General features: G+C 42.1%; 1 protein-coding gene across 3 annotated transcripts in view; it reads right to left on the bottom strand.

Annotated features, from left to right (window-relative positions):
• Positions 1-232: 232 nt before the first annotated feature.
• The window catches only part of ACSM1 (acyl-CoA synthetase medium chain family member 1), a 62,508-nt gene continuing 34,749 nt past the window's right edge, over positions 233-27,991 (bottom strand). For 2 of the 3 annotated variants that reach the window (XM_010388564.1, XM_030925587.1), the window contains exons 8-14: positions 17,796-17,919; positions 14,379-14,459; positions 13,748-13,849; positions 4,155-4,282; positions 2,439-2,538; positions 1,093-1,212; positions 233-570 (exon numbers count right to left, since the gene is read on the bottom strand). In XM_010388564.1, the coding sequence (XP_010386866.1) occupies positions 484-570; positions 1,093-1,212; positions 2,439-2,538; positions 4,155-4,282; positions 13,748-13,849; positions 14,379-14,459; positions 17,796-17,919 (742 nt within the window). In that variant the 3' untranslated portion in view covers positions 233-483. The remainder of the gene's footprint in view (positions 571-1,092; positions 1,213-2,438; positions 2,539-4,154; positions 4,283-13,747; positions 13,850-14,378; positions 14,460-17,795; positions 17,920-27,991) is intronic. The other variant, XM_010388565.1, reaches the window with a different exon arrangement.

Raw genomic sequence — 27,991 nt, 5'->3', positions numbered from 1 at the left:
CGGCCTTGCTGGGGCCTCACCCAGGCCACGGGCAGGTGCCTGAAGCCACATGGGCATTCCTCCTGGACCCCTGTGTCCTGGCTGTTGAAGGGTGCTTAGGGCTACCTTGAGATGCGGGTGCCAGGAGGGAGAATCTGGTCCCAAGATATCTCAGGTTGGAGATTAGGGAGAATTACAGAGGGAGGGCATTTAACATAAGTTAATTCCCAGAATAAATGCTCAACACAGGGTATTGTTGATATCAGTATTTTATTACTTGCCATCTGAGTGCTCACCTGGGAAATTCTAAAGATACAGAGGACTTGGAGGAAGCAGAGTAACTGAATTTAACTTGAAAGAACAAAAACATTGGAATTGTGGCACTCCTGATACTTTCCCAAATCGACACTCTCAATGCCCCACCCTCGTCTTCACCATAGCGGGGAGACTAGAGTGGCCAGGGATTTGCCTTAGGTGCACAGTGGGTTGTGAGTTCACTGCCGATTACATCTGACCCATCTCCTTTTTCTGAAGTTCTTTCCGTTTAATCTTGCCAGTGATGGTTTTTGGCAAATCTGGGACAAACTCCACCTGGTTGAGGATAAAGCAAATCCACAGTGACTCAGTCCTGCTGCCATTTCCCACCAATTCTCCACTCTCCTCCCCTGTCCCTCTGCAGCCTCCCATGTAGGCTGACACCATATGTTGGCCTTAATGGAGTCCCCAAGTATTTCAGGTTCTCCCCCTGACCCCTAGAAGGTGGATGTAGCCATGGGATTTGCTTTGACCCAGGAGATGTGAGTGGAAGTGAAGCATATAACCTTGAGGCAAAAGAGTTGGGAGCCATCGAGACTGACCACCCTCTCCTTCATCTCTTAGAGCAGCTGGCAGGTCTCATATGGAGGCTGCTCCTTTATTCTGGTGGCAGAATGAAGGGATGTGGAGGACAGGTCCCAGGAGAGCCATGGAGGACATGAGGCATGAGCAGAAAAAGAGCCTTCAGTGTTGTAAACCTTCATTGTTTGGGGCTGTTTGTTACCTACAGTGATACCTAACCCGTCCTAGCAGGGAACTCTTCGGGGCACTAGATCCCTTCCATCTGCCCTCACTCACCTTCCTTGGGTACTTGTATGGGGCGGTCACTGACTTGACATGATCCTGCAGTTCCTTGGTCAACTGATCCTTGTCATGAGACAGGAACTGTGGGGTCAGGACAATAAAGGCCTTCACCACCTGCAGAATGAAGGCATGGGCCCACAGTGAGTGCCAACCTACTCCATAGCTTAAAAAGTCAATGTTTATTGAATGAGTGGTAAAACAAGGTGACATTGAACCCTACAGTGGTTTTTGGAAAAGGAGAGGACCAGGTGTAAATCCCTGTACTTCCAATTCCCACTCCATGCCTTGAAAAGTTATTTGACCTCTCCTTAACCTCAGTTTCCTTTTCTGTGAAATGGGGACAATAAAGGCTCCATTCTTCATTTGGTTTCTTTAAAGCTTCCAGGAGATAATACATATAAAACATCCAGCTAGTTTACATTTATTGCTCCTGTCATCAATATTTTCATCATCATTTTTACTGTTATTATATATGTAATTCTGCGCCAGAAACCCAATGGGCATTTCATAATTACTGGCAATTTATTATTTTTCTATTAGCAGCGTTATCCATATTTTATTGCACAAGGCCTCACATATAGAAGGTGATCAATAAAGACTTTTTTTTTTTTTTTTTGGAGATGGAGTTTCATTCTTGTCGCCCAGACTAGAGTGCAATGGTGCGATCTTGGCTCGCTGCAACCTTGGCCTTCCAGGTTCAAGCGATTCTCCTCCCTCAGTCTCCCAAGTAGCTGGGACTACAGGTGCCCACCCTCAGTTCCACCCACCCGCCCCCACCACGGCTGGCTAAGTTTTTGGTATTTTTAGTATTAATTAGTATTAGAGACGGAGTTTCACCATGTTGGCCAGCCTGGTCTTGAACTTCTGACCTCAGGTGATCGGTCCGCCTCGGCCTCCCAAAATGTTGGGATTACAGGCATGAGCCACTGTGCCTGGCCTAATAACACTTTTCAATATACAAATGCATGTATGTTCTCGAGCCACATTGCTGAGATGCCATTCTGCCTCCACCCCTTACTAGCTGCGTGATGTGGACAGGTTACTTAACCTCCTTCTGCTTCTCTTTCCTCATCTGTAAAAAGCGTAAGTGTTCTTAGATTACTACATTGTGTGAGAGTTAAGTGATTTGGTATATATAAGTGCTTATTAAATAGTATCTAGCATCCTTTTATTCAGAGCCACAGAGAGTCCACAGTGTCCCCCTGGTGACCATACCATGTAAGTGCACATGCACACTATGCCCTTCCACCAAGCCTGCACAGATAAAGCCTGGATGTTTCCCCTGCACCTGCTTTCCTAGTGCCCACGTGCAGACATGATGATCTCTGTGTTCTCCTCACCTCTCCTCGAATCGGGTCTGGGCTGCTCACCACGGCTGACTCCGCCACCGCTGGGTGCTCCATCAGAGCGCTCTCAACCTCTGCGGGCCCGATGCGATACCTGGAGGATGAAGGGTTCTGAGGCAGATGCCGGGGCTGGGGTGAACCAAATCCCCAGATCTCCTGCTTTGGAGTCGCAGCTTCCTTTGGCACAGAGGGTGGAGGTCATAGGAAGCCAGAGACCCCTGACTTGTCTGTGTCATGGGCCCAAAGTGTAAAGACCTGGACATTATAGGCTGAGAAATACAAGACTCTGGTGCTCCCGGCTTCTTGCCTCACTGCCTGTATTGATGGAGGAGGGAGAATGTTTTGTCTCCTCCGGGCTTGGCCCAAGCAGCTTCCCCCCAGTACGAAATCTCTTGGAAGCCTCAAACTTGGTATTAAACATTCATGCAAATTCTGCATTCTAGTTCCCATTGTATCAGCAGGATTTTCGTCTTTTGTTATATATATTTAAGGCTTACAGCATGATGTTTTGATGTACATATACATAGTAACGTGATTAAAACACTGAAGCACACTAGCATATCCATCATCTCACATAATTGCCTTCTTTTTTTCTTTTGTGGTAAGAGCATTTAAAATCTACTCTCTGTGCAAATTTCCAGTACATCATGTTTTAGAAATTAAAAAAACAAAAATCCCATCCAGGCTGGGCATGGTGGCTCACACCTGTAAATTTAGCACTGTGGGAGGCTGAAACAGGAGGATCACTTGAGGTCAGGAGTTCGAGACCAGCCTGGCCAAGATGGTGAAACCCCATCTCGACTAAAAGTATAAAAATTAGCTGGACCTGCTCGCTTGAAGCCAGGAGGCAGAGGTTGCAGTGAGCCAAGATCAGGCCACTGCACTCCAGCCTGGGTGACAGTGTGAGACGCTGTCTCGAAAAAAGAAAAGAAAAAAAAAATCCCATCAATTTCTTTAAAATATCCAAGAAAAATTGTTACTGTAGTGTAATGTGCCTTTTTAAAAATCATGTAGGGGTTAGGGACGGGGCTCAGAGCCAGACTACCTCAGTTCAAATCTGGATTGCATCCTGTGCTTTCTTTGAGTCTTTAGGCAAATTTTCTCACTGGACAGTGACCCACTTCCTCGTTAGTAAAACAGGGATAATAATCACATCTCCCATCTAGCGTTGAGAGGTGGGTTATATAAAGCATTAAGGACAGTGTTTTCACATAGTAAGTACTCCAGGTTAGCTAAATAGTTATAATGAATAATATATTTATACTAATAAATAATTTTATAATAATAGATTTATTAATCTATTCCTAATAGATTTATTATGCTCATAGATTAATAACAAATATATTCATATAATAATAATGAACAATAACTAAAGGTTAGCTATTATTATTACTACGTTTGCCCTGTGACATTTGGTGCTGCATTAGAGGGGCACAAACATGAAATAGGCTCCCTGAACCTATGGAGACCAAGATAGTCTCCCTTCTCAATTCCATTCCCTACACCCCACTTTAAATTGCAATGTCTTCTTATGGCTCCTCGTCCAGACCCTCTTGAATTTCATTTTGCAATCAGGGCACCATAGACACGGCTCTATTCAGATTTAGGCTGAGGGTCCCATCACCAATGCAAGAAAAAATGTCTAGGTAAGCAAGATTCCATGAGGCATGTGACAGCAACAACAGCCAGCCCAGCGTCAACCACACCTACCCAGAGGCATTAATGATGTCATCACTCCTCCCCAGGAAACAAATGTAGCCCTCTTCATCCATCATTCCTGTGTCTCCAGTGTTGAAGAAGTCCCCACATTCCACTTCAGCTGTCTTCTCTGGGTTACCCTGCAAAAAGAAGAGAGATCCTTTGTTGAAGGCAGTGAATTTGGAGGTGATGAGTCACAACTTCGGGTTCCAATCTGGGTTTGAATTCTGCCTCTGTTTCTGCTTGGTACCTGGGCAAGTTTTGCCATCTCTCTGAGTCTATTTTCATTACACGTAGTGCATGGTGCATGCCACTGCTCTATGAGTGGTTGTGATTAAACCGCTTTCAATGACAATGTTTAAAAATATCAATTCGGCCTGGTATGGTGGCTCACGCCTGTAATCCCAACACTCTGGGAGGCCGAGGTGGGTGGATCATGAGGTCAGGAGTTCAAAGCCAGTCTGGCCAACATAGTGAAACCCCATCTCTACTAAAAATACAAAAATCAGCCGGGTATGGTGGTGCATGCCTGTAATCCCAGCTACTCAGGAGGCTGAGGCAGGAGAATCACTTGAACCCGGGAGGTGGAGGTTGCAGTAAGCCAAGATCACACCACTGCAATCCAGCTTGGGCAACACAGTGAGACTTCATCACTCTCTCTCTCTCTCTCTCTCTCTCTCTCTCCATATATATATAGTGTGACACTACACTAGAATGAAATTTCCATTATAGTGTGAACCTTGTTTACTGCTATAAGCTCAGCATTCACAGAGTCTGGACAGATAAGAGGGGTCAACAAACATTTGCTGAGTGAATTTTCTTCCCTAAATACTATCTCATTTGATCTTCACAGAAAGCCTATGGGTCTAGTATGTTTTTAAGTTAACTTTTCGTTTTAAGATAAATGTGGACTGGCATGTAGTTATAAAAAATAATATGGATTGATGCTCTGTACTCGTCACTAGTTTTCCGCAGTGGTACCATCTTACAAAACTATAGATGAGTATCTCAGGCAGAATACTGACCTTGATACAATCCACCAGCCTTCAGATCTCCCATTTCACTTGTGTGTGTGTGTATTTAGTTTTATGCAGCTTTATCGCATATTTAGGACTGTGCCTTCCCCACCTCATCAGGAAGGTTTTTGATGTTGCTCTTTTAAAACCACATCCACCTCCCTCTCATTCCCTCTTCCTCTCCTCTCCACGTCCCTGACCCTTTGCTAACAACTAATTTGTTCTCCATTTTTATAATTTTGTTGTTTCAAGCATGTTATATAAATAGACTCATATAGCATGTAACTGTTTGGGACTGTTTTTTTTTTTTTTCCTCAGCATAATTCCCTAGAGATTCATCCAAGTTGTGTGCACAAATGGTTTGATCCTTTTTATTGCTGAACAGTATTCCATGTTATGGATGTAGCTCAGTTTTTGTTTAACCATTTACCTGTTGAAAGGCATCTGGGTTGTTGTCTTCAGGTTTTGACGATTTTGAGTAAAGCTGCTATGTACATTTACATACCTGTTTTTGTGTGAAGCTTGCACTTTCTTTGTAGCCCATTTTAAATAAGAAAAAACCTAGGCTTGAGGGAGGCACCTTTGCCTGCTCAAAGTCACTCAGCTGCTCACTGAGAGGGTTGATATTTGAATTTAATTCTTGCTTCATGACCGATTCACTTGATCCCTAAGCAATACCTCTTGTGGAACATGAAATGGTTTTAAGAGCTACCTGAAAAAAACATTTTAAAAACGTCAAATTACATCCCTTTTTGGATTCACTTCTGATTGTTCTGAGTATATCAGAACAATTCTTACTTTAGTGCTGATATGCTTTGAACTCTCTGGAAGTCTCAAGAGGGAGACATGCTTCAGGATCAGAGCTTTCAATGAGAATAGGATTTAGGTAGACTATGAGAAAATTGTTTTTTTTTTTTTTTTTAAGCCTATAGTTATGGTTATAAATGCCTTCTGTTTATGACAAGTAATACTGTTTTCCACTTGTGATATTAGATCAATGTGAGTGCCTTTGTGGACTGAGTTGAGAGGTACAAGGTGACATCAACAACATAAATGGAAGACAGAACCGTACAGGAGTAGAGTTTTTTTTTATGCAATTGAAGTTAGGCAGGTGTTAATTCAAATTAGATTGTTACAATCTTAGGATGTTGTATGTAATACAGTAATCATAAAGAAAATATCTATAGAATATAAACAAAAGAAAATCAGAAGGGAAAAAAATGTGTCCCTACAAAAAGGAAACTAAATGTAAAAGAAGGCAGTTATAAAGGAAATGAGGGCCAGAAAATATTAAGCCACACAGAAGACAAATAGCAAAATGGTAGAAGTCCTTCCATATCAGTAATTACTTTAAATGTAAGTGGAGTAAACTTTCTAATCCAAAGACAGGAACTGGCTAAATGGATAATAAAACATGATCCAAATATACAATATCTACAAGAGACTCATTTTAGATTTAAAGACACGAATTCCACTGGGTGCGGTGGCTCACAACTGTAATCTCAGCATTTTGGGAGGCTGAGGCAGGTGGATCACGAGGTCAGGAGATGGAGACCATCCTGGCCAACGTGGTGAAACCCCGTCTCTGCTAAAAATACAAAAATTGGCTGGGTATGGTGGTGCCTGCCTGTAATCCCAGCTACTGGGGAGGCTGAGGCAGGAGAATCACTTGAACCAGAACCAGAGTTGGAGGTTGCAGTGAGCTGAGATTGCGCCACTGCACTCCAGCCTGGCAACAGAGGGAGACTCCATCAAAAAAAAAAAAAACAACAACAAAGACAAAATACGTTGAAAGTTAAAAGATGGAAAAAAATATATTCCCTGTGAATAGTAACCAAAAGAGAGCTTGGGTTGTGGGTTGTTATACCAATATTCAACAAAAAAAAATTTTTTTTGTAGTCAGAGTTTCACTCTTATTGACCAGGCTGGAGTGCAAAGGCACGATCTCAGATCACCGCAACCTCCGCCTCCAGTAGCTGGGATTACAGGCGCCTACAACCATGCCTGGCTAATCTTTTGTATTTTTAGTAGAGACAGGATTTCTCCATGTTGATCAGGCTGGTCTCGAACTCCTGACCTCAAATGATCCACCTGCCTCAGCCTCCCAAAGTGCTGGGATTACAGGCATGAGCCACCATGCCCAGCCAAAATAAAGTTTAAGTCAAAAACAATTGCAAAAGATAAAAAATGATACTATATATTAATGGAAGGATCAATTCACCAGGAAGATATGATAGTCATAAACATATAGGCAATAAACTTCAGAGCCCCAAAATACATGAAGCAAACATTGACAGAATTTAAAGAAGAAGTGTGCAGTTCTACAGCAATAGCTGGAGAATTTAATATACCACTTTCAATAATGAGTAGAAAAACCAGACAGAAGATCAATAAGAGAATAGAGGACTTGAACAACACCATAAATTAATTGGACCTAGCAGACATATACAGGAAACTCCATCTAATGGCAGAAAAACACACATTTTTCTCAAGTGCACATGGAACATTCTTAAGGATGGACCAGAAGATAAGTATTAACTAACTTTAAAAGACAGAAATTATACAAAGCATCTTATCAAGTCACATGAAAGGAATTAGCAGAAGGAAAACTTTTAAAAAAATCACAAATTTTTCCAGTGTTTGAAAAATCAAACAACATACTCTTAACTAACAAAGAAGACATCACAAGGAAATTTAGAAATTATCTTGAGACAAATGAAATAAAAAACAACATATTAAAATTTACAGGTTGTAGCAAACACAGTGCTAAGAAGGTAATTTACACACATACTGTCTTAGCCTATTCAGGCTGCTATAACAAAACGCCATACACTGGGTGGGTTATAAAAAATAGATATTATCTCTTAGAGCTCTGGAGGCTGGGAATCCAAGATCAAGTCACCAACCAACTTGGTGTCTGGTGAGGGTTCATAGACGGCTGTCTTCTTGATGTGGCCTCACATGAAGAATGGGACTCTTCTGGAGAACCCTACCGGAGTTGCTTTTTAAAGAGCACTAATATCATTAATCATCAAGGAAATTCAGGTTAAAACCACAATGAGATATTACCTTACTCCTGCAAAAATTGCCATAGTTGAAAAATCAGAAAACAATAGATTTTGGCATGGTTGTGGGAACACTTTAACACTGCTGGTGGGAACGTAAATTAGTACAGCTGCTATAGAAAACAGTTTAGAGATTCCTTCAAGAACTAAAAGGAGAACTACCATTCAATCCAGCAATCCCACTATTGGGTGTCTACCCAAAGAAAAAGTCATTATATGAAAAAGACATATGCACATGCATGTTTATAGCACAATTTGCAATTGCAAAGATATGGAACCAACCAAAGTGCCCATCAACCAAGGAGTGGATACAGAAAATGTTGTATATATACACCACGGGATACTACTCAGTCATAAAAAGCAGTGAAATAATGTCTTTTGTGGCAACTTGGAAGGAGCTGGAGGCCATTATTCTAAGTGAAGTAACTCAGGAATGGAAAACAAAATATCGTATGTTCTCACTTGTAAGTGGGAGCTAAGCTATGAAGGCACAAAGGCAAAGAATGATATAATGGACTTTGGGGACTAGAGGGGAAGGTTGGCAGGGAGGTAAGGGATAAAAGACCACACTGTTCAGGTGATGGATGCACTAAAATTTCAGAAATCACCACTAAAGAACTTATCCATGTAGCCAACAACCACTTGTACCACCAAAACTACTAAAATAAAAAATAAAAAGGAAACTAACACCATTCATGAGGACTCCATGCTCATGATATAATCATCTCCAAATATTACATTGGGGGTTAGGATTTCAACATATGAATTTAGGGGAGACACAAACATTCAGTCTTTAGCACGTATGTTAAAAAAGAAGATCTCAAACTGAAAACCTTACACTTTAAGGAACCAGAACAAGGACAACAAACTAAACCCAAGCACAGCAGAAGCAGGAAATAAAGATTAGAGTTCATATAAATAAAATGGCAAATAGAAAAACAACAAAGAAAACTTAATCAAAAGTTATTTCTTTTGAAGAGATAACAAGTCTTCAGCTAGATTGATTAATAAAAAAGTGAAGATTAAAATTACTAAGATTTTCCAGAAATGAAAAGAATTATAAGAGGATACTATGAACAATTGTATGCTAAAAGGTTTGATAACCTAGATAAAATGGAAAAACTACTGGAAACACACAATCTACCAAAAACATGAATCACAAAGAAATAGAACTCTGAATACATCTGTAACTCGTAAGGAGGTACAATTAGTAAACAAAACCCTCCAGCAGAGAAAAGGCCTAGGCCAGATGGCTTCACTGATGAGTTCTGACAAGTATTTAAAGGAGAATTAAGACCAATCCTCTTCCAACTCTTTTAAAAAAATAAAGAAAAGGAAAAATTTTATAAGTCAATCTATGAGGCCAGCATTACCCTGACACCAAAGCCAGACAAACACTACAAGAGAAGAAAACTACAGACCAATAACTCTTATGAATATTGATGCAAAAACTTCAGCAAAACACTAGCAAACCAAATCCAGAAACACACTAAAAGGATTATACATCATGACCAAGTGGGATTTATTCCTGTTTCAACATACAAAACTCAACAAATATAATAAACCACATTAATAGGATGAAAAGAAAATAACCACATGGTTTTCTCTCAATTGAGGCAGAGAAAGCACTTGAGGAAACTCAATACCCTTTCATGGTAAAAACACTAAATAAACTAGGACACTTCCTCAACATGATGAGGCCACATATAAAAAATCGGCAGCTAATATTATTCTCAGTGGTGAAAACTGGAAAGATTTTCTCCTAAGACCAAAAATACAAGGATGCCTGCTTTCACCACTTCTGTTCTACATAGTCCTGGAAGTTCTAGCCAAATCAATTAGGCAAGAAAGAGAAATAAGAGGCATCTGAATTGGAAAGATGAAGTAAAATTATCTCTGTATGCAGATGGCATGACCATATACAGAAAACCCTAAGAATTTTACACACTCAAAAAAAAGGTTAAAGCTAATAAATAAATTCAGTAAAGTTGTAAAAAACAGAATCCATACACACACAAAAACTCAACTGTGCTTCTGTGCACTAAAAATTAAAACTCCAAAAAGGAAACTAATAAAGCAATTCTATTTACAGTAGCATCAAAAAGAATACAAGACAGTAGTGCTAGTAATAAATTTAATCAGGGAGGCAAAAGACTTGTACCCTAAAAACTACAAAACGTTACTACAGAAAATTAAAGAACAGATAAGCAAATGAAAAGACATATGATACTCATTTATTGGAGACTTAATATTAAGATGACAATACTGCCTAAAGCTATCTACAGATTCAACACAATTCCTATGAAAATCCCAATGGCTTTTTTGTTCTTGCAGAACTAGAAATACCTATCCTAAAATGCCTAGAGAATCTCAAAGGACCCCAAACAGTCAAAACAATCTTTAAAAAGGTAAATAAAGGCCAGGCGTGGTGACTCACATCTATAATTCCAGCACTTTGGGAAGCCTAAGGCAGGTGAATCGCTGGAGGCCAGGAGTTCAAGACCAGCCTGGGCAATATGGAGAAACCTGTCTCTAATAAAAATACAAAATTAGCCAGTCTCATAATCTGGTCTCAAAAAAATAAGTAAATAAAAAATTTTAAAAAAGGATAATAAAGTTGGAAAACTCACACTGATCTCAAAACTTACTATAACACTACAGTACTAAAAACTGTGTGGTATTGGCATAAAGATAGACAGACCATTGCAATAGAATAGAGAGTCCTGAAAGAAAATTTCCCATATATCGTCAATTGATTTAAGTATACGTGCCAAAACCAGTCCATGGAGAAAAGTCAGTCGTCAACAAATAGTGTTGGGAAACTTCAATGTCCACTTGCAAAATAATGAAGCTGCCTTACAACACATACAAAAGTTAACTCAAAATGGATAAAAAATTTTCTGGTGGGAATGTAAAATGGTGGAGCCATTGTGAAAGTGGTTTGGTAATTTTTTTCAAAAAGTTCAACACAGAATTACCATGGAACCCAGCAATTCCACATCTAGGTCTATACTCCCAAGAAATGGAATAAGGAACTTGAACAGATACTTAAACAATAGTGTTCATAGCAGCAATACTCTCAATAAGCAAAATATGGAAATAACCAAAATGCCCATTAGGAGACGACTGGGTACACAAAATGTATTGTATACATACAGTGGACTTTTATTCAGACTTATAGGGGAATGATATTTTGTTACATGCTAAGACATAGATGAAACTTGAAAACGTTATGCTAAGTGAAATAAGCCAGATGCAAAAGGGCAAATGATGTATAATTTCACTTATATGAGGAACCTAAAATAGGCAAATTCATGTATTTTAAAAAGTAGGTTAGAGGTTATCACATACTGGAGACTGGGGCAGTGAGATGTTGTTTATTGAGCAGAATTTCAGTTTAGGATGGTAAACATTTTCTGGAGATGGGTAATCGTGACGGCTGTACAACACTGTGACTTTATTTGATACTACTGAATTGTACACTCAAAAATGGTGAAAAGAGTAATTTTATGTTATATTTTACATAAATAAAATATAAAGTAAAAAATAAAGTATCTGTTCAAGTTCCTGCTTCCACTTCTTGGGAGTATATAGCCTTAGAAGTGGAATTGCTGGGTCTCATGGTAATTCTGTAATACTTTTACATAAATAACAAGGGATAAAAACCCAAAGAAGTCTCAATGGAGGAACCCTAACATTTCATGGACATGTAGGTGTGGGTATATGTTAGGATACCTTTGGAAAATAAAATATGTCATGCTCAATCAAAAAAAAAAAAAATTAGCTGGGTGCAATAGCTCATGCTTGTAATCCCAGAACTTTGGGAGGCTGAGGCAGGGGGTTTACTTGTGCCCAGGAGTTTGAAACTAGTCTGGGCAACATAGTGAGACCTTATCTCTACAAAAAATCAAAAAATTAACTGGACATGGTGGTACCTGCCCAGTGGTCCCAGCTAATTGGGAGGCTGAGCTGGGAATATCACTTGAGTTCAGGAGGTCCAGGCTACAGTGAACTTTAATCACGCTCCTGCACTCCAGCTCGGGTGACAGAGCAAGACCTTGTTTTGTTTTGTTTTGTTTTTTCTCTAAATATTGCTTTGGATTATCCCCATTTCAGTTCAACCATAATCTCTGGTTGGATCCAAGTACTACTATTTTAAAAAATCTCCTGGAATTATTGTAATAAGCAGATATATATCTGTGGTTCTCAAAGTTGCCTGGACATTGTATAATGTATATGTGTTACCCCATGTTTAATTTTTCTTTCTTTCTTTCTTTCTTTCTTTCTTTCTTTCTTTCTTTCTTTCTTTCTTTCTTTCTTTCTTTCTTTCTTTCTTTCTCTCTCTCTCTCTCTCTCTCTCTCTCTCTCTCTCTCTCTCTCTCTCTCTCTCTTCTCTCTCTCTCTCTCTCTCTCTCTCTCTCTCTCTCTTTCTCTCTCTCTTTCTTTCTTTCCGGCGTCTAGCTCTGTCGCTCATGCTGGAGTGCAGTGGTGCAATCTTGACTCACTGCAACCTCTGCCTCCCAGGTTCAAGTGATTCTCCTGCCTCAGCCTCCCAAGTAACTGGGAGTACAGGTGCATGCCACCATGCCTAGCTAATCTGTTGTATTTTTAGTAGAGATAGGGTTTCACTGTGTCACCCAGGCTGGTCTCGAACTCCTGACCTTGTGATCCACCTGCCTAGGCCTCCCAAAGTGCTGGGATTATAGCGTGAGCCATCCTGCCTGGCCTAATTTTTCTTTTATCCAAACTTTAAGTTGTGCTGCTGAGAATCAAGGCTAATTAAGGCCTGTATGTCCCCTTTTGGTCAACAGTATCAAAAAGGAACCATCGCTGCCTTGAAACCGCAGTGTGAGGATGGCAGTGACACCAGGACAGCTGCCAGTGAAGTGTCTTCGGAGAAAGGAGATGAAGTCTGAAATCAATTTCAGGGTCTGGTCATCCTTCCATGGCCAATATTGGAAGCTAAGATTTTCCTCTTTGTGGCCATTCCTATCCTGGGAGGGCCATTGCTTATTTGATCAGGAGTTTCAGCAGGTTTCCTTATAATCCATCTCAGTTTTCTATAATCTCTGGGTTACTAATTTTTTAAAATCCTAAACCTACTATGTATTTGATGTGCAGAGGAAGTGCGATGCTTTTTATCTACAGCTTTTCTCTCTGTAAAATTGGATAATAGAGTTCCCTGGAGACTCAGCAAGGATAAGTGATTTGTTTACACCATGTTGTTGGTGAGATGATATTATTTGAATCCAGTCAAAGCCTATATTCTTGATTACAGTAGATCATTGGAACGCAAGTCTGATGGTTCTGAAGCCAGTCTTCATTCTACCCCATCAGCCCAAAAGTCCCAGGTGGGTTAGGACAGGAAAGGATGGGTAAATGCACTGTGAGCTTCGAGTTGAATGAAAACTCATTCATTTCATTGAGTTGGAGCAAATAAAAGAAGACTTGAAGAAGCCTCAGGATGCAGAGTTCCCTGTCAGGATCCTTGGGGTCATGATGGTGGCAGATGGGGGGTCATTACCTCATAGCCCATGAAGAGGGTTACAGGCCTGGCAGGTTTGATTCTGATGCCAATGTTTCCTTCTGTGTTGGGTGGCAGGATGTTGCCCTTGTCATCAATGACCTGTAGCAAGAGGCCTGTGAATCGTACCCTGCAGGAGGCCCCAGCCCTTCTGTCCCACCCAAGCACTGTCTGGCTTACGCATGGAACACCAGTGTGGATAAAATAATGGAAGAAACATCAGAAAATGGAATAAAACTGTCAAAAGCCTTTCAAATAAGCAAATGTGAAACTCAAGCCCGGGGTCTATGTTTCATGGGTTAGTAGATGTCACCAATGTGTCTTCAAGTTGGAAAACACTGATCAAGAAAAATGAAAAGCACCAGTTGCTAGAGAGGGCTGCCAGTGCAGCTTCTAGGTGTTCTTTCCTACCCACTGTGTGTGATGCCCTAGCTGCTAGGGTGAGTGGTGTTCATGCCCACAATAATGCAGTTTTCAACTGAGACCTCCATAGGAAACTGAAGGAAAAATGAGAAGACAGGAGGAAGGATGACTGGGGCAGAGAAGTGTGGCTGGTGTTGTCACCTGGTGTCAAATTGTCCAACCCCCACTGAGCCCTAACTGCTCCCTGCCAATGCCCTTAGGACCAGACCTGGACGTCGTAGGGTGGACTGGCCTTCCCCAGAAAACCCGGCTTGATCTTCATTTCCCGGAGGGTGGCACAAATTATTCCCTGTTCACAAAAGAAAGAAGATTGGGGTTGATCAGAGAGGTCAGGCTGATCACAAAGCAGCCAGAATCATACACAGCACCCCCTGCTCAGAGATGTAGTATTCCGCTCAATGGACGCTGCACAAAGAGCCCTTGTAGGGAAGCTGGAAGGCCTGGGTCTAGGCTCAAGGTGTTGACCCAACTCTATTCCACAGTCATTTTCTGCAACCAGTGTGGTCTGGCTCTGTACTAAGTGCAGAGTCTACAGAATCCAAGGGGGAAGCAAAGAAAGAAGAAACAGGGTATTCCCCTGGCTGTGGGCATATAATGTGGGGCATGCCCACCATTGAACAGGCATGTGTCAGTTTGCTATGGGAAGGCCACTAGTCTATGTAACAAACATTTACATGGGGCTGTTAAGTAGTGATAGGGATTCTGCCACAACTTCTTGACTGATCCTGATGCCAACTTTTCCTTCTGTGCTGGGTGGCAGGATGTTGCCTTTGTCGTCAGTGACCTGTAGGAAGAGGCCTGTGAATCTCACCCTGCAGGATGCCTCAGTGTGTGTGGAGGTTGTCTGGATTGCTTGTGCTGTTCTCTCTGTTAGCGCTGCCCTATCTTCATCTGTCTTCCTGATGAACTTGATTCCTCCTTTGTTGTTCTCACAAATATATTTATTTCTATAGCTGCATGCTTTACGTTCAGACCAATGAGGGTTTGAATCTTGACTCCACCACACACTAACTGCATGCCAATTAATCCCTCTTGATCTCCTCCATCAAAGGGCAATAATGATAACACTTACCTCCCAGAGTGCTTGTAAGCATATGGAAAATTCTGCATAATACAAGGCACACACCATGTGTTCAATGAATGATGACTACTGGCTATTACTCAAGCTCCAAGAGGAGTCAAGGGAAAGATTCTCTTTCTGAAGCATTTCTCCCATACTTCCATTGCAGCCCACAGGGCATTATAATTATTTTTGCTTGTCTGTTTCCTTCAGTAGATAATGAGCATCCCAAGAATAGAGATTGCCCTATTCATCCCTGAGCTTCCAACATCTGGAACAATACCCATCAAAAATAGCAAGGACCACAGCAGCTGCAATGTGAGCACATACTACAGGTTAGACACCAGCCAGAGCATTATATACTTCTTTTTATTTACCTTATCACAATCTGTTAAGATTGGCACTATAATTTCCATTTAAAGGTGGGGGAGCTGAGGTGAGAAAGCATATATAGTATCCCGATGGTCTTAAAGCTATGGCCGTGCGCGGTGGCTCAAGCCTGTAATCCCAGCACTTTGGGAGGCCGAGACGGGCAGATCACGAGGTCAGGAGATCGAGACCATCCTGGCTAACACAGTGAAACCCTGTCTCTACTAAAAAATACAAAAAACTAGCCGGGCGAGGTGGCGGGCGCCTGTAGTCCCAGCTACTCGGGAGGCTGAGGCAGGAGAATGGCATAAACCCGGGAGGTGGAGCTTGCAGTGAGCTGAGATCTGGCCACTGCACTCCAGCCTGGGCGACAGAGCGAGACTCCGTCTCAAAAAAAAAAAAAAAAAAGAAAAAGCTATAATTGGCAGAGCTGAGACTTGGACCCAAGTCTGTGCTCCTGGGATAGGAAGATCTTTGCCCACTGCCACATCACTGTTCACACTGTAGGCATGTGAAAAACGTTGCACACATGAGTGAACAGATGTGAAAGTGTTTTGAGAAATTAAGTACCATCTAGTGCTGCAAATATTGGAGTCATGGATGTTGTGTGTTGTCTTGGCCCACCATCCTCCTTGTCCAAATATGACCTGTGAGCCATTCAAACATAGGCCCAAAGTGTCACCATTTTTCAGGTCTGGAAGCAGACAAATTAACTGAATTGCTATTATATTTTTTTGCAAAATAATGTCAGTTGAGTATGTGAGTTGGCACTAAAATAATAATTTTGCACAGGGCCTGGGATAGCAGTCATCCTCTATGTGCTAGAGGGATAATGGAGGCAGAGGGGAAAAGTGGCTCTGTCCAACATTGGAAATGGATTGCAAATGTATTGGAAGAGATGCTCACCCACACTGTAACTGATGAGGTCCTTGAACTTCCAGACATGCATAATACTCTAAATGTCCCACCCACCTGGCAGCTCAGTGATACTCTGGAATGACACTGTTTGTGTGTATATGTGTTTGGTATATACAGAAAGTTTCTGCTCCCTTATCCACCCTGCTAGTATTCCACAGTCAAATGTGTGAGTTGTCCTCCTAAACACCAAGCAATGAACTTTTGGAGCCAGCTTCCACTTGCCTTTGCAGCCCTAGTGAGGGTTAGTGGAGCTGACAGTACTTGCTGGAGGAGGTGGTCTCCACATTGCTGGAGAGAGTCTCCTATCCCACCCACCTTCTGGGGCTCCTTTGAGCTGATGACCACAGGGACAGTGTTAAAACAGCCTTAGACCCCTTTTTAAGGTTTTGTCCAAGAGTTGTCAGCACATTGGTCCCATGGTAAGATGATGAGTTATACATTTTCTTTCTGCAGATAGATCTGGGACAAATTAGCCTAGAACTCTAGAGCCTCCAATTGGCACCAAACAATGCTGTGCATGCAATGGGGCTGTGTCCCGCACATGTGGCATAATTCAGCACATCTGCTGGGCTCAGTTGCTGAGCATATCATGACTATCCAGAAGGGACCAGTCCACTTTGAAAGGAAAACGAATCCCAGGACCCCAAAATCTCTAAGCCAAAGGGAAAACTCAAGTTGGGAACTGCATCAGTTGAAACTGCCTCCCATTTTATTCCTAAATAAGAGCTAAAAAGATAAAAAAAAAAAAAAAAAAAAAAAACCACATGCCTCCCCTGCAATTTTCCCACTAAGAAATTCCTTGTGGGCCCCAAAGATCATTACTGTAAAACAGTTCTGTTAAATTTCACCCTGACATTGATAGCTCATCTTCACAGGTATAGGACAAAGAACAGAACTCAAAATCATCCCTCTGCTCTCCTGAGACAAATGTGTACCCAATTGCTTTCTCTGACTTACGTTTATCTTATGTAAAAATGCAGATTCACTGATCTAGATGAATGCACAAGTGACTTTTCCTCTACCCTTCTCTCACATGTAAACAGCTGATCAAAGACTCACAAGAATGCAACCGTTTGCCTCATATCTACCCACACCTTTAAAAAATTTCTTCCTTTTCCTCCAAATCTGCCCTTTCCCCTTTAAATATTGAAACCCTCAAAATCATCTTTGGAGAAAGGCACAAACCTGTTTCCCAGGCACGTGTCCTTAACCTTAGCAAAATAAACTTTTAAATTAATTCAGACCTGTTTCAGATACTTCCTGGTTTGCACCACCTACCGTTTCTGACTGCCCATAGATGTCATAGAGTGGAAGGCCCGTCCGTCTTTTCCACTCCTCCTGATCCTTGGGCCACAGGACCTCCCCACCAGTACAGCAGTGCTCCAGGGCAGGGAACCTGATACTTAGAGGAAGACAAGGTGCCAGGCATTGGTGAGCCACCCCGGCTCTGTGCATTCAGAGCTCTTAGATCTATCACCCAGATCATTCATCCTTCTAGTTCCTCACTTTCTTATTTGCCTTTTGGTCATTTTACAGATGACCATCGCCAAATGGATGTCACTCACTTCCTGCAGTCCCTGTGAACTATTCTGGCAGAGGGTGGTTGGGTGGTGGTGAGGCTATTGTGTTCAATTGGGAATGTTTGGATTAAATTTGAATATTAATGTAACAAGAGGGAGAACTGTGTGTTTATCAGAACTCATCTTGGGGAAGCATTCTGTATAGCTAAGAAGGACATTTTTATAATCATAATGGGGTAAAGGATGAGATCTTAAGGACATGCTAGGGTGATAATAGAACCATACATTCTTTTATGGAGCCTACACTGTGCTAACTAAAGGGCTTTTGTATTTCTGAATGGGGAATGCATGTTAGGGGTTGGAAATGAATTGCTCAGGACATCAGAGCAGATTGAGCTGAGTGTAGGGAAAGAGACAGAGAGAAGTGTTACAGAGAACAGCCCTGACAGAAGAAATTTCAGAAAAAAGAAAAGGCTGATGTGAACAGAAAAAATTAAAATATTTTACCCCAAAATATATTTCTTTGGCATATTTTGAAATGGCTGCCACTTGGCTAGCAAATAGAAGTGCCCTGGCAAAACCATCTTTTATGGGGGAAAATGTACATCTGTAGAGAATATCTATTAATGCAGCAATGCCCTGCCCTCTTTCTGTTGGGAAAAAGCTGAGTGTTGGGAAGAAAGCAGAGGCAGGACTTGCATGTCTGACATAATGTCCTCTGGAATGTGTCTAGACTTGCTGGCTCCTTGCTTCTAGCCTTCCTAGGCTCCTAGATTGATTGTATTCCCATTATCTCAAGTAGCAGAGCATGTTCCTTATAAATTCTAAACCATCACAACTGTAGATCATGCACCTGCCCTTTGAGCTCCACATTCTCACCACCTGTTTCTTTGTTGGATTACCAATAAATAGCATGGGCTCCCAGGGCTTGGGGCCTTCACAGCCTCCACAGTCACAATGGCCCCCTGGTCCCACTTTACTTCTCAAACTGTCTTTTTCTCAGTCCTTTGACACTGTCAGACTTCGTTGCCCCCACAACCTGGTGTTGGGCCTGATCACCCCAACATTCCTGGCTGCCCAACATGGGGCAATGAAGACCCTGGTGAAGGAACGCTAGAGCACGTGAAATAGGAGGACACATCGTCAAAGGACACCCAAGGACATCTAAAAGAAACTCGGCAGGAAAGCTGAGCGCTCAGAAGAACCAGTGTAACAATGGGACAAAGTGAAAGCAGACGTTCTGCTTATTTAAATTTCTCAAGGCATTTATTACAAAGAGGGGGAGTGAAAGTCAGTACTCAGAATTTGTTATCACTCTTTAGTGCGCGAAAGCAGTTTTGCCCGTGGTTCCCAGAACAAGGGACTATGGAGTTGGATGAATGGGAGAGAATTGGCAGAGATTTTTTAAAAGTATATAAAGACGGAGCAAAAATTCCAGTCTCGGTTTAGTCATTGTGGGCGCTAATGAAAGCAGCTCTCGAATCATTTCAAACAGATGATGAGGCAGATTCAGATGAGGAAGAGGAGGACAAGTGTAAAATCTAACTTCAGATTCTGAATGTGAGGAACAGGAAATGGAGGAAATTAAAGAAAAGAAAGGGAAACTGAAAAAAGTATGTTTTACTAGCCCATCAGCTCCACCTGCTGAATTAAGTGAAGAACCACCTCCTCTCTCTCCTCTTAATGGGTGAGAAGAGGAAGTAGCTACAAAACTTACTGCTCCTGTAGTTGCAACATTAAAACCCAGAGCAACTGGTGGTTCTATACAAAATTCTATTCAAAAGGCTAGAGCCAAGGGAGACCTTGAAGCATGGCAATTTCCTATAACTACAATCCAGCAGGGAGGACAGAATATAGCTAATTGGACCACCTTTCCTTTTAAGACGTTCTCCTCTCCAATTTCTACCCAGCTTATCCCCCCTGCAATACAATCTCCAAGCCTTGGATCCTTGTCCAGGGCCTTAGAATTGATAACCCAGTACTTTAACAACTGGAACTGGGTCTATGACAACATAACAGATCAGGATGAAAACGAATTGAGTAAGTTAAAGGGAGGCACATTTTCCTATAGTGGAAATGGGGACATCCTTCCACTGTGTTTCCAAAATCTACCTACAAAGGAGAGAAAGAGAAAGAGATATATGAGTAATTAAAGAAAAAGCAGTGTACCTTATTCCTTTAAAACCAGGATAAATTTAAAACCTATAATTGATAATTGAAGGTCTTCTCTGTGACCCTATAACACTACAATACTACCTTGTTGTCAGTGTAAACAAGGGTGTAGTCCAAAAGCACATGACTTTGAGAGTTCTGCTCATGGCCCCAGGGTCAACCAACCTGTTGTTGGAACCCCGGAGCTGAATAGCTTTCCTCTCTGTCGACACTTGGCTCAGCCCAGAAGTACAGGAAAAGTGGAAGGTGGTTCCAGGCAAACCAATGCTCCCAACTCCGAAGAGTTGGGGTTGTTAGAGAGCCCTTTCCCAGAAAGCCTGACACCTGTGTCTTTAGTCTGGCAGCCACGCCAGTTGCTTTTAACTGGCTGGCAGGTGCCTGGTATTTAGCCCCCAAATTCTAAAGAAATATAGGACAGAATAGCAAGCAAAAGGGGTTCAATGGTGCTCACCACTTGGCGATAGGTGAGCACCTATCGTAGTATCATAGTCACCAAAATGTGTCTGGAATTTATTCCTTCCAGTGGGTTCTTGGTCTCGCTGACCTCAAGAATGAAGCTGTGGACGCTTGCAGTGAGTGTTACAGCTCTTAAAGATGGTGTGTCTGGAGTTTGTTCCTTCAGATGTTTAGATGTGTCCAGAGTTTCTTCCTTCCAGTGGGTTTGTGGTCTTGCTGACTTCAGGAGTGAAGCTGCAGACCTTCGTAGTGAGTGTTACAGCTCTTAAAGGTGGTGCATCTGGAGTTGTTTGTTCCTCCTGGTGTGTTCATGGTCTCAGTGACTTCAGGAATGAAGCCACAGACCCTCGTGGAGAGTGTTACAGCTCATAAAGGTAGTGTGGACCCAAAGAGTGAGCAGCAGTAAGATTTATTGTGAAGAGCAAAAGCCCAAAGCTTCCACAGCATGGAAGGGGACCCGAGCGGGTTGCCTGGCTGGCTCCGGTAACTTTTATTCCCTTATTTAGCCCTGCCCACATCCTGCTGATTGGTCCATTTTACAGAGCACTGATTTGTCCATTTTACAGAGAGCTGATTGGTGCATTTACAATCCTTTAGCTAGACACAGAGCACTAATTGGTGCATTTACAATCCTTTAGACACAAAATCCTTTAGACACAAAAGTTCTCCAAGTCCCCACCCAATGCAGGAGTCCAGCTGGGTTCACCTCTCAAGACCATTGACAACCAGTAGCATTCCTATCAAAAATCCTAACCCAGTAACCCATGGATGGCCCAAGTGCATTCAATCTGTAGCGGCAACTGCTTTCCTAGCAGAAGAAAGTAGACAAATAACTTTCTTTTAGAAGAAACCTCATTGTGAGCACACCTCACCAGTTCAGAGCTATCCTAAGAAAAAAAAAAGCAAAAATGTAGCTTACTAACTCAAAAATCTTAAAGTTTGGGGCTATTCTGTGAGGAAAAGGCGATTTAACATTAACCACTGAAAATTCCCTTAACCCAGCAGATTTCCTAATGAGGGAATTAAATCTTAATTACCATACAGAGGACTAACCAGACCTAGCAGGAACTCCATTCAGGACAGGACAATAGATGGCTCCTCCCATGTGATTGAGGAAACACACGCGCGCACACACACACACACACACACACACACACACACAAAATGAGTATTCAGTAATTGATAGGGAAACTCTTGTAGAAGCAGAGTTAGAAAAATTGCCCAATAATTGGTCTGCTCAAACATGCGAGCTGTTTGCACTCCGCCAAGCCTTAAAGTACAGAATCAGGAAGGAACCATCTATACCAATTCTAAGTTAATTTAGACTAAACAAGGTCTTATAGACAGCAAAGGATAATTGAAATTCCAAACTTACAAGGGTTTAAACAGAAGTAAAGTTTGCTAAAAGTTAACGGTGTAACATGTATTATCCTAACTTCTAGTCTTGTGGCCTTAGATAGTTTAGTCCACAGACACAAAGGAAGTTCACTTTGGAAAAGTGGTTATCTAAAAAAAAAAAACAAAACAACTCTATCTCAATCCTGACTCAAAAGGTTACCTACACTCTCTCTGAAATGAATTTGCCTAAGAACGGTTGTTTATGGGAGTGCATCTTGATGGGGTAGCTGGGTTATTATGAAATACTCAGGAACCTAGCCCAGCTCTAGAACTCACCTCTGAGTGCAAAGGGAATGTTGGGCATGCTGGTAAAGGACCACTAGAATCCAGCAGCCCAGACCCCTTTCTTGTCAAGAAAGGCAGGAAAACAGGTGCAGGACTGCTACATCGGTGAGCATAACTAATCTGATAAGCAGAGGTCCATGGGTGGTTATGCATCTTGGAAAGGAATAAGTATTATGACCATAGAGAATGCTCTAGGACTATTGCTCATCAGAAAATGACTAGGGGTGCTGTCATCCCTATGTTCTTTTTTCAGATGGGAAACTTTCCCACAAGGCAAAAACACTCCTAAGATGTATTCTGGAGAATTTGGGCCAGTCAGAGTGTATGTATCTTTTTCCCTCTCAGACTTGAAACAAATTAAAATAGACCTAGGTAAATTATCAGATAACCCTGATGGCTGTATTGATGTTTTACAAGGGTTAGGACAATCCTTTGATCTGACATGGAGAGATATAATGTTACTGCTAGATGAGACACTAACTCCAAATGAAAGAAGTGTCTCCATAACTGCAGCCTGAGAGTTTGATGACCTCTGGTATCTCAGTCAGGTCAATGATAGGATGACAACAGAGAAAAGAGAAAAATTCCCCACAGGCCAGCAGGCAGTTCCCAGTGTAGACCCTCACTGGGACACAGAATCGGAACATGGAGATTGGTGCCACAGACATTTGCTAACTTGCGTCCTGGAAGGACTAAGTAAAACTAGGAAGAAGCCTATGAAATATTCAGTGATGTTCACTATAATACAAGGAAAGGAAGAAAATCCTACTGCTTTTCTGGAGAGACAAAGGGAGGCATTGAGGAGGCATACCTCTCTGTCACCTGACTCTATTAAAGGCCAACTAATCTTAAAGGATAAGTTTATCACTCAGTCAGCTGCAGACATTAGAAAAAACTTCAAAAGTCTGCCTTAGGCCCAGAGCAAAACTTAGAAACCCTATTGAACTTGGCAACCTTGGTTTTTTATAATAGAGATCAGGAGCAGGTAGAATGGGACAAACAGGATTAAAAAAAAAAAGAAAAGGCCACCACTTTAGTCATGGCCTTCAGGCAAGTGGACTTTGGAGGCTCCGAAAAAGGGAAAGACTGGGCAAATGCCTAATGCCTAATAGGGTTTGTTTCCAGTGCGGTCTACAAGGACACTTTAAAAAAGATTGTCTGACTAGAAATAAACCACCCCCTTGTCCATGCCCCTTATGTCAAGGGAATCACTGGAAGGCCCACTGCTCTAGGGGATGAAGGTCGTCTGAGTCAGAAGCCACTGACCAGATGATCCAGCAGCAGGACTGAGGGTGCCTGGGGCAAGCGCCAGCCCATGCCATCACCCTCCCCAGGTATGTTTGACCATTGAGGGCCAGGAGGTTAACTGTTTCCTGGACACTGGTGCAGCCTTCTTAGTCTTACCCTCCTGTCCCAGACAACTGTCCTCCAGATCTGTCACTATCCGAGGAGTCCTAGGACAGGAAGTCACTAGATACTTCTCCCAGCCCCTAAGTTGTGACTGGGGAACTTTACTCTTTTCACATACTTTTCTAATAATACCTGAAGGCTCCACTCCTTTGTTAGGGAGAGACATCCTAGCAAAAGCAGGTGCCATTATACCCTAGAATTAGGAGAAGCAAAAAGGGTAAATATATATATATATATAGGTATGCTTACCTAGTCCTCTATGCCCACACAGCAATATGGAGTGAAAGGGAATTCCTAAGTTACGAGGGAACACCTATCAAACATCAGGAAGCAATAGGCCCCCAAATTCTCCTTACCTCTGAATCTACTTCCTCCAATCCCTGCCTAAAGATAATTTTATGGGGAAGAGAATTTGCTTGTGTCTCTCCAGGTGACAATCAGGTGCCTGTGTGGGTGCCCACCAAACATCTGAAGATCTATCATAAGCCACAGCATCTAGTGGACCCACCTGTACAGTGCAAATTGAAGGTTTGAAAAGCCTCGATTTGCTTTCCCTGTGCCTTCTGTTACAAGGGGCCTGTTTCTCATTATCAGTGGCCACAAAAGTTTTTGCTTCTGTTTCAGTAGATTTACTAACATGGGGGTGAGGGTATGCTTGTGTTTTTGCAGTAGATGAATGAACCATGGGGATGCCCTCAAGATGTGTGTGACCATGGAATGGGAGACTGGAGGGACCCATGGATTCCAACCATGGACCGGGTTCCCCCAGTATGAGCCATGAGCCAGTTGAATCTGAATGTGAAGAAGGAATGAAGACAAACCAGAGTCACGGATGCTTAATGGACCAATGCTTTCTGACTCAGTTCCTTTCTACCCTGAATACAAGAGACCCTTAATAGTTAGGCAGGAATATCATCACCTCTATTCAGCATGAAGTTACAGAAGATGGACCTTCATCCTTCTGCAACCCCTAGGATTAAGGGTCCTCTTGTAAAAGGGAAAGGGGAGATATGTGGGAAGCATTCAAACCAGAGTAACTCCAGTTTGAATAAGGGCTAAGAAAAATGAAGCTGGATCACCAACTGAAAATTAAAGGCTTCACAGCCTATAATTGTCTTGCTCAATTAAAAGAGGTCACCTTTTATGCTAGTAATAATGATAGTAATAATTATGCCTTCTCTTTTCAAAAAAGAGAAAGGGGGCATGTTGGGAAAAAGCTGAGTGTTGGGAAGAAAGCTGAGGCAGGGCTTGCATGTCTGACATAATGTCCTCTGGAATGTGTCTAGACTTGCTGACTCCTTGCTTCTAGCCTTCCTAGGCTCCTAGATTGATTGTATTCCCATTATCTCAAGTAGCAGAACATGTTCCTCATAAATGCTAAACCATCACAGCTGTAGATCATGTACTTGCCCTTTTGACCTCCTCATTCTCACCACCTGTTTCTTTGCTGGATTACCAATAAATAGCATGGTCTCCCAGAGCTCAGGACCTTTGCAGTCCTCCACAGTTGCGGTGGCCCTCTCGTCCCACTTTACTTCTCAAACTGTCTTTTTCTCAATCCTTTGACTCCGCCAGACTTCGTTGCCCCCACCACCTGGTGTAGGGTCTGATAACCCCAACATTTCTATGCCTTTCTCACATCCAGGAGAGACCGAGAATCTGATACCTTTAAAAGTCTGAAAAGAAACATTTACCATCTATTCTCTCTGAAGGAGTCTTCATGTATCTAACAAGGTCAGCTTTGCTAGCTAATGTCCTTCTTTTCTCTCTCTCTTAACCTTTCTTGCCACTCAACCTGATTTACCAATATAACCTGTTTCTGGTCATGCTCTCAGTCTGCATTCTTTTCTGAAGCCTCAGGATGGTACTGTAAACCAAAACTGAAATTTTAAGCACCCCCAGCAAACTGAATGGACCCCTCCTCTCAGTCAATGGCATTCTAAAGTTAACCTGAGACAGGAGGTCAGGCCATGATGGAAATGGGTGATTGGATGTACCTCACTATACCCTCCTCCCTTTGGAATTCAGGCACAACTAACCAGCATTAACATTAAAACAGAGACCTTAAGATAATTTATTCTCTCTGAAGCCTGCTACCTGGAAGCTTCATCTGCATAATAAAAATTTTTATCTCCACAATCCCTTATCCTAACCCTCTCTTGTATTGATCCCAGGTCTTGAGATAAACTCAACCAATTGCCAATCAGAAAATCCTTCTATGACCTGGAAGCCCCTGCTTTGAGTTGTTCCACCTTTCTGGACCAAACCAATATACACCTTATGTATAATAACTGATGTCTTATGTTTCCCTAAAACATAAAACCAAGCTGTAAACCAATCACCTTGGGCACATGTTCTCAAGATCTCCTGAGGCTGTGTCACAGGCATGTCCTTAACCATGGCAAAATAACCTCTAAATTGATTGAGGCCTATCTTAGTATTGGTTTACAGTATAAAAATTTCTGTAAATCATTGAGAAGCTGGGTTTTCATTCTGAAGGCTCCCATGCATACATGTTAAATAAATTTGCAATATTTGTCTCCTGTTAGTCAATCTGGCTCATGTCAGTGATTTTATAGTGAAACTTTAGGGGTCTAAGAGCCTATGGCCCTAACAGAATGTTGGTAGTGAGGACTAAGCTGTTTTTTTTTGTTTGTTTGTTTTGTTTTTGTTTTTTAATCTTGGCCAAATTCCTTGGCCAAAGGGTCTGGGGAGTCATGCTCTACAAACCATAAATTCTCACCAGATGGTTTTTTTTTTTTTTTTTTTTTTTTTTTTTTTTTTTGAGACGGAGTCTTGCTCTGCCACCCAGGCTGGAGTGCAGTGGCCGGATCTCAGCTCACTGCAAGCTCCGCCTCCCGGGTTTATGCCGTTCTCCTGCCTCAGCCTCCCGAGTAGCTGGGACTACAGGCGCCCGCCTTGTCGCCCGGCTAGTTTTTTGTATTTTTAAGTAGAGACAGGGTTTCACCGTATTAGCCAGGATGGTCTCGATCTCCTGACCTCGTGATCCGCCCGTCTCGGCCTCCCAAAGTGCTGGGATTACAGGCTTGAGCCACCGCGCACGGCCACCAGATGGGTTTTATTTAACCCTTTATATCATGACTTACTTTCCAATCTGACTCTGGCATAGCATTATGAGACAAGGAAGAAAATCAAAATATTTTACCCTGGAACATATTTCTCTGCCATATCTTGAAATTGCCCAGCAAAGTCTCTTGTGGGAATAGTCCACATTCTATAGGGAATCCCATTTCCCCTTTGTTTTCCTTCTTTCCTTTCCATATGAGATAATCAACTAAGAGCCAGGCACCCTTTTAAGTCCAGTAAGAAGCGTTTTACAACCTGCTCTCTCTCTCTCTGAAGTCTGCTATCTGAGAGATTCCTCTGCACAATAAAACTTGGTCTCCACAATCCTTTATCTTAACCTGAACATTTCCTTTGATCCCAGGTCTTCAGATAAACTTAATCAATTGTCAGTGACAAAATGTTTAAATTTCCAGGCTATAGCCTGGAAGCTTCCACTTTGAGTTGTCTTGCCTTTCTGAACCAAATCAATGTATTTTTTACATGTATTTGATTGATGTCTCATGTATCTCTCAAATATATAAAACCAAGTTACACCCTGACCACCTTGGACACATGTTCTCAGGACTTCCTGAGGGCTGTGTCACAGGCCATGGTTGCTTACATTTAGCTCAGAATAAATCTCTAAACATATTTTACAGAGTTTCACTCTTTGTCAACAATAGTTTGGTGCCCAAACACGTGGGGCCTCAGAGAAGACTCAGGATCCTGAAGGAGTTGCCCAAACTCAGAGCTAAGGTACCAGCAGGGCCCACTGAAGCCTACCTGACTTTGAGCTTCTCCAGTGGAACTGGTAAGTCCTCCTGAACCCCAGACCTCCCTTTGGTTGATGGTCCTTGATTTATTCTGAGTTGGTTTTCTCTTAGGAAGTTGTTGTGTCAGGATCCTTATTCTAGTTCAGAGCTGCATTCTACATGGAATTCTCTCTTGCTTTTTCTCCTAAAATTTATCTTGATTTGGTTCATCTGTGTGCATTTGCATAAGGAACTGAACTGTTGTTTTCATAGATAAATGAGAGACTGAATTTTTCAGCTCCAAAGAGAAAGGGCATTTGCTCCTCTTAGTCAAAAATGTGCCCTGGGTGACCAAGGGCCTTGTGGGAGTGTCTGGGGTGTTGACCCTCCCCAACGTGCAGCAGCCCTACAGGGA

The sequence above is a fragment of the Rhinopithecus roxellana genome, chromosome 20 (assembly GCF_007565055.1).
Source record: "Rhinopithecus roxellana isolate Shanxi Qingling chromosome 20, ASM756505v1, whole genome shotgun sequence".
Classification (NCBI taxonomy): Eukaryota; Metazoa; Chordata; class Mammalia; order Primates; family Cercopithecidae; genus Rhinopithecus; species Rhinopithecus roxellana.
Note: the sequence above shows the minus strand (reverse complement) of the source record. Positions and strands in the feature narration are given on the sequence as shown.